Source organism: Thunnus maccoyii, chromosome 10 (assembly GCF_910596095.1).
Source record: "Thunnus maccoyii chromosome 10, fThuMac1.1, whole genome shotgun sequence".
Lineage (NCBI taxonomy): Eukaryota > Metazoa > Chordata > Actinopteri > Scombriformes > Scombridae > Thunnus > Thunnus maccoyii.
Window position 1 is genome coordinate 34,839,351 of NC_056542.1, and position 10,342 is coordinate 34,849,692.

The 10,342-nt window shown below is 40.0% G+C and overlaps 1 protein-coding gene across 1 annotated transcript; it reads left to right on the forward strand.

The window, feature by feature from the left end:
• Positions 1–356: 356 nt before the first annotated feature.
• On the forward strand, positions 357–8,343 carry LOC121906009. The gene is made up of 5 exons (XM_042424651.1): positions 357–392; positions 618–790; positions 3,136–3,285; positions 3,464–3,693; positions 5,535–8,343. The coding sequence occupies exons 2-5, from the start codon at positions 685–687 to the stop codon at positions 6,801–6,803; spliced, it is 1,755 nt and encodes a 584-aa protein (XP_042280585.1). The 5' UTR covers positions 357–392; positions 618–684; the 3' UTR covers positions 6,804–8,343.
• The last annotated feature ends 1,999 nt before the right edge of the window (positions 8,344–10,342 follow it).

A 10,342-nucleotide genomic window follows, 5' to 3' on the forward strand; every position in this document is an offset into this window, starting at 1 on the left:
ATTCATCCAAAAGATATTCCCTCATTTAGTGTGTTGGTGAGAAAGCACTGTTTAACATGTTGGTCCAAAATCTCCCATAGGTGTCCAATTGGGTTGAGATCTGGTGACTGCGAAGGCCGTTGCATATGATTCACATTATTGTCATACTCATCAAACCATTCAGTTACCCCTTGTGCCCTATAGGTGGAGGCACTGTCATCCTGGAAGAGACCACTCCCATCAGGATAGGAATGTTTCATCATAGGATAAAGGTGATGACAGAACAACTTTGTATTGATTTGCAGTGACCCTTCCCTCTAAGGGGACAAGTGGACCCAAACCATGCCAGCAAAATGCCCCTCACAGCATAACAGAGCCACCGGATCCCCTCACTGTAGGGGTCAAGCATTCAGGCCTGTACTGGTTTTTCCTAATTTGTCACCCATCTATATACATATGTGTATATACATATATATATATATATATATATATATATATATATATATATATATATATATATATGTATATATGTATATGTATATATGTATATATATATATGTGTGTGTGTGTGTGTGTGTATATATGTGTGTGTGTGTGTGTGTGTGTGTGTATAACATTATATATGTGTATGTGTGCAGGCCAAGGCTGCAAGCACAGAGAAAGTTTGCTCAGTCCCATCCCAGCACTCCAGGACCACCAGTGTTGATGACATCAGCACAATGTAACCACACCCATAACATGGCTGTAGTCACCTGTCTGACGAGACATCAACCCAAGACTGAAGACTTCTTGTCTTTTCTCTGTTTGAGAGGTAAGCTAAATGATAGGTAGTGGTCTGAACTGAGCTTGTCACAGGATTGATTGATCAGTGGCAAGAACTCAGCTCCATACCATCATATACTAGAAAATGCATTTCTTACAGAAAATGCATGTGCATGCTGACAGCTGAAATAAATCGCAAAGTACTGCTGAAAATGCTACATACTTGTTCAGCATCCACATCTGTACAACTTTGCTGAAACTTTTTACAGTGTAATATTACATTTAAGAGATGTGGCAGTTAATAAGTTGTATGGTGGCGTTTCACTAATGGCCACAAGATGGGGCTATTGGTGCCATGATTCACTGTGTCGTGCAGATTTTCATAGAGAACTTGTGTACCAAGTGTACCAATATTGCCACCATGTGGTCAGTTATTATGTGTTTTACGATTTGGCTAATAACTCATGAACTGTGAGGCTTATCCAAGCAATATTTACACAGTTTGTTCCTTGGATGATGCCAAGAAGACTGATATAGGCCATGTCCATTTATGCCAAAAAAATATTTTCCACCATTTTGAATTTTTTGTAAATACATTTTTGCTTCTGTTGGCAAATATTTCATCCAATCATAACCAAGTTTGGTACCTATCATATTTAGATGACCTCAAACAAAGCTAATCTGTTCATTTTTTGATGTCACTTATCATTTGTCTGTAATTGGTTACCAAACTTTTGAGGGGTGGCCTGATCCACTTAATGGGCCATAACTCTTCAATACTGAATTGGATTACAACCAATTGTAGGAATCTTGTTCATAAAGCCACACTGCACAAGTGTGTAGCATTTTATACAATTCTGCCCACAGGGGACACTAAAGTAACATCATAAATTTACATTTCTGCAATTCTGTTGTCTATAATTAAATTAAATTTGGTACACAGGTTCTACATGATGATCTGTATGACATACTGAGTCATGGCACCAATAGCCCCACCTTGTGGTCATTAATAAAACACCACCATACTACTTATTAACTCCCATATCTCTTAAATGTAATATTCCATGGTAACCAAACCTTGCAACATTGTATGTATGGGGATGCTGAAGAAGTCTGTAGTATTCTCAGCAATGCTTTGTGATTTATTATAGCTTTCAGCATTCACATGCATTTTCCGCAGGAAATGTATTTCTAGTTATTCCTCTATTTCTTATTCTTCCATATGTTTTTTGCAAGCTATTTACTCCTACATACTTAGAGCTAGATTGTCTGCATTTTCTGAAGAAAATGTGTGTGAGAGCTGGAAGCTGTTAGTTGCTACTGCTGCATCTCCCAGCTGCTGCTGCCATCTGCTTTTACTGGTGCTGCCACTGCAACCTGCTGTGAATGATGAAAACTGAAATACATTGGAAGTTGAAAGATGAAAGAAATTGCTGATGCAATTCTGAAAACGACTGAAAAAACAGCTGATATCAATTGAAATGCATTGCCTTGAAAATTTGACAGCTGAAATTTAAAGCTGGAGCTGGGAACTGACGTGCATTCGCTGAAGAAGCTGAGATTAAAACATGTTGCTGTAACAGCTGTAACAGCTGAAATCAAATGATATACTCTGAAAGCTGGAAGTAGAATATATGTCTTAAAACTGTGAAAGAAGAAATTCTTTGTATTAATATCACCATACAGTGAACACAGGGGCCCTTTATTTTGAAAAGTCTGGTTAATCTTGACTTTCCTGTTATGATAAAGTTACCATATTGGACTTTTACTTTGAAAAACAACCTCACTCAGAGTTGATACAGTTACTGTATGGAGCTTTTATTTTGGAAAACTAGGTCCAGGTCATTTTCCTGTCAACACACAGTGGCATTTGGGGTCTTTATTTTGAAAAACAAGCCTCATCATGAGCTTCCTTTTAAGATACAGTGGCTTTTATTTTGAAAATCAGAAATATCACTGTGTGTGTGTGTGTGTGTGTGTGTATGTTTGTATGTGTGTTGTGTATCAGTAAGTCCCCATAAAGATAGAAAAACCAGTTTATGGGTGTTTGTCAGTTTAAGTCCCCATAAAGCCTTAAAAACAAGTTTGCGTGTGTGTGTAGTTACATACAGTACCTATGCACAAGGAGTAAGATTATCAATGAAAATTTGTCCTGGATTCAGTCAATGAGGATCACCCATTCAAACCATGTCTCACATGAATCATATTGGTTGATCAGCTGAAAACAGTTGTTGGGAGAAAAAAATGAATTAGTTTGAAAGTGAATAGAAAAGTAAAAGTATTAATTTTCTGTTATTTCATGTTCATCTAGAAATAATTATTTGTCTGGAAATTGACACATTTTGACACACATACATATCAAAAGCACTAAGGGTAGTTCCTCTTTCACCTCAGGTTCAGCAGCGTTGCCTAGCAACATGGCCTTCTTAGCGAGTGGACGGGAGAAGGAGTTAGCTGGCACTCAACATCTTACTTCCTGTCTTTCCACCAATCACAGGACTGCAACTGAGGGGAAGAGCATGAGCACATTCAATAGAACAACAGGTACTCCTACTGACCTATCTGTGTGTCTGCTCTTTATGTGTGTTTTTTTCTTTTAAAGTTCTAATGTTTAAGGCTACTTTAATAGAAAGGTAGGTTAATTCATCCAACAACATAAGTTTTTTTCTCTTTGCCTCAATAAATAGTGTTTCTGTCTCCATATCTGCTTACTGTCCTACAGTGCAGCGAGGGTCTAGGTCTCTGAGAGGGAAGCCTGGAGGCTCTGTCTCTGCAGTGGTCAGCTCCTTTGGCTCGCTAACTGCTCGAGCACAGAGGAGGAGGGACAGAGAGAGGAGAGAGGAGGAACAGCAGAGGAGGAGAGAGGGGATGGAGGAGGACAGGAGACAGGGAGCTAAGAGACACCTCCTGAGACCTCGCCAGGTCTCCCTACAGGTCAGGAGGACTAACAAGGTCTGATCATCCTCTCTACATACTTCTCTACCTGCAAGATGCCAGGTTATATCATCAGTATTATTAAGATTTAATTTGACACTGATACACATAGAGTTCAGCTGATTATGGGGTTGCTGTCTTTATCGAGAGGGGCACATAGTTTGTGACATCACAACTAATTTGAAAGCCATGAGCAAGCATGAAACATTTAGTGCAGGTTGGACAATGTACATTCAAGTTACAACAACTTCTTGCTTCATGGTGAAGCACTGAAGTTTGCCACGTTGCCACGGCAATGATGTATAAAGAAAACTCAAGATTTTGAAAACTTTTCACCCAAAAGGTCTTAAGATGACACGGACCAAATTTTAAGTCAGTCGAGTTAAATCTCTAGGAAGAGTTTGTTAAAATACAATACCTGTAAATTGCAAAAACTGCACTAAAATTGCTAAGCAAATTCAAAATCGCTGACTTCCTGTTGGAGTTAGTGTATGGCTCCAAGAGGCTTCTTTGTGCAACTGGACGCATTACATGTACCTACCAAATTTCGTCCATCTATGTCAAATTTAAGGGTGGGTTCTTTTAATTTGAAATTTTGTAGGGGGCACACTCGAGTCATTTTGCCACACCCAAGCCCAAGAGCTGTATCAGACAACTAAATACAACCCTTCTGACAGGTGTGCCAAGTTTCATGAGTTTTCAAGCATCCTTAGCTACTCAAAAACAGCTTCCTGTTTCATGGTGAATAATGCGTCGCCATGGCAACAGCTTTTGATGAAAGGTTGAAGAGGTTAATTATCCCTTTTTATATATTATCAGCCATTTTTGTTTAATTGTGAGTTTTATACTCTTTTATGGTTATTTCTTTTCTATTTTTCAGTTTTTATACAATACTGTGCAAGAGTTTCAGGCACTTTAGCTGTTTAGATTCTTATCCATAATGCAATACCATTACGGGGGCGTCCACACATACAGCCATAATAGAGTCATAAAGAACTATCTTAGGCTACAAGAAGAACAAGGAGTCCTGCAACAGATGGTATGGCCCCCACAGAGCCCTGATCTCAACATCATGGAATACAGTCCAGGATTACATGAAGACACAGCAACAGAGACAGCCTAAATTCACAGAGTAACTGCGACTACTTCTCCAAGATGCTTGGAACAACCTACCTGCCGGGTACCTTGAAAAACTGTGTGCAGCTGTACAGAGGAGAACTGCTGCTGTCATAAAGGCTGAAAAACTGTGTGCAGCTGTACCGAGGAGAACTGTTGCTGTTATAAAGGCAAATTGTGCTCACACCAAATATTGATTTGATTTATGTTTTTTCTGTTCACTGAACTTTGTATGAAGTTGATAAATAAAAACCAATGGTATTATTTTTGAAAGCATCCTAAAACTTTTGCACAGTACTGTATGTCAAGAGCGATACTATGGGTAGAAGGTGTGTGTTGTGTGCGTGTTGGATGTCAGTAGCAAAAAGTGTGCACATTTACAAAAGAGTGTGGTTAAGGTCCAATTTATTCATTCTCCCTCATCCTCCTCCTCCTGACCTAACAGTGCAGGTGAGGGATATGTTAAGGTTCATAAGTAGGGTGGAGCCTGGAGGCCTCATGTTTCTACCTGGGGAGTCTGCAGTGGCTAAGTCATGCCCACTTTTGAGTGATCAAATCAAATCCTTTTTTACTCTGAAATGAATCACATTATAGGAGCTAAAGATGCTCTCTAACTGCCATTTCACTGAGCCTTTAGAGAACAGATAGGTTATCTATTTACAGGATCGTGCTCATAGTTTTCTGCTAATATAATTATTCCCAGGCTTTAAGACGAGCTATCATGATCTTTTTCTGTGTTCCAGGTTGCCATGGTGACCGGACTGTCTGAACATAGAACCTCTTGTGTCATGCCAGTCCCTCCTGTAAAGCCAAGCACAGGGGTTGGCAGCAGACAATCCCCAGGGCCCTGCACAAGACCTAGAGATACCTGTAAACCAAAAGGCCACTCCCAAAGCAGACCCCAGGAAACCAACATCAAACACCTTTCGCGGCATAGCAACCACCAGCTGCCTCGCAATCAGCGCCTTTCTCTGAACCACCAAACAATCTCGAACTATCATAGCAACCCCAAGACCGTCAGTAGTCTTCAGAACTCAGGAAGAAATTCAAGCAGGATTCCATCTCAAATATCATTGACTAATGGCTCAGTTATCAGACAGTTAAATGAGAGCCCTGGGGTTCTGAGGTTGTCCAGAAGGAGGAGAGGCCTCCCACCAGACACCAGCCCTATCCCTCTGAATCTGTGTTCTTTGGACAAAAACTCATTGAAGAAGTGCAGGATGCTGCAGAGCAATGATGGTGACGTCCCAGTGGAAAGTGACCGCCCTGTTGGTGAGACCCCAATGAAGGATGTGAAATGTGATAAAGATGTTAGGGAGGAGTATGTGAACCATATGAGTAAAACCAGTGGTAGCCATGATGGAGAACTTAAACAAGACAGATGTGGTCATAGTGGAGAGAGGAGTCTAGCGAGGTGCAGTTGTGTTACTGAAGACATAGACGAGGTAAATGTTGGAAAGTTAAGTTTGGTGAGCGTCACTGCTCTGGAGCCCTATCAAGACAGGGTCAACTATACCAATGACATCACAAACTATGACCTTAGCCCTGTATGTAAGGCCATATGTAGACATGTGAGAGATAAAAGATTCCAGAGAAATCAGCCAGCTTCATCCACAACCCCCAAGACAATTACCAGGACAACTGTTTCTAGGAGTGTTGCCAGAGCTGCTACTGTTAGGACCACTGTTACTAAAGCTGCTGTCAATTCAGTGACATCTACATATGTACGCAGTAACCCACCAGCCAGTTATTCTGCCAAGCGTACTGCTAAGGGTATTATAAAAGGTACTAGCAAGGACATTTACAAGTGTACTTCACTAGCCAGCAGCTACTCTATTCATAATTCCAGAGGTGCTGCAAAAGACTCTTCCAAGGCTACCGCTGAGGACTCAACTAAGGACAGTAGCTATTTAAGTACTTACAAGGGCTCTACAAAGCGTCTTACCCAGACCAAGTCTACTACCTCAGCCATTAAGACCAGGACCAGCCCTAGAATCCTTCTGAAGCATTAACAAAGATCTGAGCCATGTCTGAAAACATGCACAGATTCATGTTGAAGACAATTGGCAAAATATTTAGAACAACATTGGATACTGTTCATAATGGGCAATGCATGATGATGGTGGTTGGCCCTTGGGTAATGATGTAGTGAGTACGGTGTGTTCTCTACAATTATTGTAGGATATTTTAATTCTATATAAATAAAATTAAAAAAGTAAAAGAAATAATTGGAAGACAGCAGCATAATGGCGGACAAACTATTAAGTGGATATACTGAAGTCACTAATTTTAGATGCTTCCCTGCTGTATCTGGATTTTTGTACCTAAAAATGAACCTACCTACGTAACTATAGTAATTTCATTTGAACAAGAGTAATCTGTTCAAGGTTGTCTAGATTGTTAACACAAAAAAGTAATTTCTCCTCACCAGAATTAAGAAGTTAGTGGTGTGTAAGCACATTGAAAACATCCATCCCTCCCATCCACACACACTTCCCATCCTGTCCTCTGTTAGTGCAGTCTGAACCAATTGTCTCTAAAACCAGCTGCACAGTGGTTAGCCAAACTGTTGTTACAAGGCTGTGTATTATCAGAAGGACCACCCAAACTACTGGTGCAAAGTATACATGAACAAAACTGGTGTTCTTTTTATTTATTAATTTATTTTATTTCCCCCTCCCATTGAAGCCTTTTATGCCCATAGTGTATGTACCATTAACAAGATTTTGTCTATGCTTCACCAGGAGTGCAAAAGAAAAAAAAAAAGGATTTGGAGTGACAAAAAGGAGGGGGCCACATATTGACACAAGACATGCTTATTTTGTAGTCAGTGTGGATTGACAGATTAGTAGAAATAGAAGCATATGTGTTTGGTGAGGGGGATGAATGACAGAGATATAAAGAAACACTTCAGTAAATGCTGGGGATGTGGTTTGGCCTTCACTGTTCATATGATTGACTGTAAAAGACTGTATAAAACCTCACGCTAGATATTGAAGATATTATTGAAATATCAGAAGGCTTTAGAATTACATCAGGTGCTACTGGCTTGCTCATAAGCTGAGTTTAAGAAAGTTGAATAGAAGAGTAGTAAAATGTTATGGCTGTAGTAAATAATGAGTCAGTGCATTCATTAACGTTGCACATTTCACAACAGTAAAACTGCTATTTTTACGTTTTCAAAATACTTACTCTTGTGACACTGAAAATTGAGCTTAAAGTAAGTAATTGATAAATGCATTTGTAAATGAGTTATACTCTCTATTATACTCTGTCCATGCTTGTCCATATGATATCCTTTATTGGTCCAAATGATAATTTATGGCCAAGGTATGTTAAGCTAGGTTATGAATAAAGGCATGAATCACATTCTGCATATTATGACGTGTCTCAGCCATGGAATTTATAAACCATTTACTGACATTATTTATTAATGTTAGTCCATGGTTTATAAAAGAAGTGCAGACGACTGCAGTCAAGATATTTCTTAATGGTTTCACAGCACTGATGCATCAGGTTGGTCTTCCTCAAAGAATAAAACTACTAAAATTATTATGCTATGACCATGTACTCCTTTGTTGTACTTCTAAAACTCTAAATGTTAACACCCAAATGCTGGAAAATGCTTCCTTTTCAGGCAGAACAAAGGTGTTTGCTCTTTGCAAGGGTTTTAGGTTTCAGAAATGTTCCCCTGATAGGCATTTTGAAAGTTATTGTATCTCTTCTTTTTAAGTATTTACTTTGTGAACTGATCATTGACAATTAATTACAGAGCTAGTTATCAAATTAGCACACAGTGCTTATGCTATAAATAGAAAATCAGTTGCACAAACTGGCTTATTGATACAGGATTGAAGATATGACTTCCAGTTTACTGAACGATTCTCTTTAAAAACAATTTTATTAAAAACTTTTTTAAAAACTATTGGTGAAGAGTTCTGTGACAACGGTAGACATAAAACATGAAAGGTGCCTTATACAGAAGACAAGAGCTGTTAGTAGATGAGATGAAAAATCACAAAAATCAAACATATTTGTATGAATTGTATATATGTATATATATACATACACACACACACACACACACACACACACACACACACACACACACACATATATATACACATGTTTTTTGTTTTTTATGTATATGTGTTTCTATGTATATGCATTTAATTACCTAATTGCTCTGTCTTGCTGTGTTTGGTATTGGAGATGCAAGAAAATCAACAAATCAACTCTCTGAAAAAAAGTCACTTCCTGAAACTTGAGTATATATATATATATGTACACACATATACACATGTTTATATATATATATATATGTATATTCTATCAGGATATATATAAACAGCACAAAAAGTAAGGAAATTTGTGTTTGCTAGATTATTTCTTTGTTGTAACAATGTTTCTTGGCAATAAATTTTATACTGTTGGAAAGCCTGTTTATTTCCCTTTTAAATGGTGCCACATTTGTAAGGAACATGCATTTGTGGGATGAGCAGCAGAGCTGAGTATGTGGGTTGCACCCATGAAAAATTTGTGGTCAGTAGGTGTCTGCCCCAAGAATTGACATGACATGTTTGACTGATCTGGATAGGGCCGGTGAGATAGGGCAACTTCAAGTTGGTGTTCCGCAAAACCAAGTTGCGGCATTATTTGGAGTGAGCCCTAATACCATCTCCAAAGTCAAGGCCAAGTTCCATATAACGGGGGATGTCAGAGACAGGCCGCGAAGTGGGCGTCCCAAGAAGACGACACCCCAAGAAGACCCTCACCCTATCAGCACTTAGGTACCGTAGGCTGTCTTCTACAGATTTGCTATCAAGGTTTGCAGGACGATATGGCTGACGGCTTTCTGCCTAGACAATCTGGAACAGACTGCACGCAGCCAATCTCCGTTCTCATAGGGCTGCCAGGAGGACTGCCATGACTTCACCGTCAGGCCCGTTTGTGCTGGTGTTGGCAACATGTGCACTGGAACCTGAACATGTGGAGGAACGTTATGTTCAGCGATGAGTCCAGATTCTGCCTACAGCAGTTAGATCATAGGGTCAAAGTGTGGAGAAGATGTGGAGAACGCTATGCTGATTTCTGCACCGATAGAGTAACATCTTTTGGTGGAGGCAGTGTGATGGTGTGGGGGGGCATCTCCCTCACTGGAAAAACAAGGCTTGTCATCATTGGAGGCAATCTCAAGAGAGAGAGATATATCGAGATGAGATTCTGCAACCAGTAGCAATCCCATATCTCCACAGCCTGGGACGGAACTCTATCCTCCAAGATGACAATGCTCGCCCCCACAGAGCGGGGTTTATCAGAGACTACCTCCAGAATTTGGGAGTGGAGAGGATGGAATGGCTTGCCAGCAGTCCTGACCTCAACCCCATTGAACATTTGTGAGATCAGCTTGGGCGTGCTGTTCGTGCCAGAGTGACCAACACAACCACGTTGGCTGACGTGCGACAAATACTGGTTGAAGAATGGGATGCCATCCCACAGCAGTGTGTGACCAGGCTGGTGACCAGCATGAGGAGGAGGTGCCAGGCTGTTG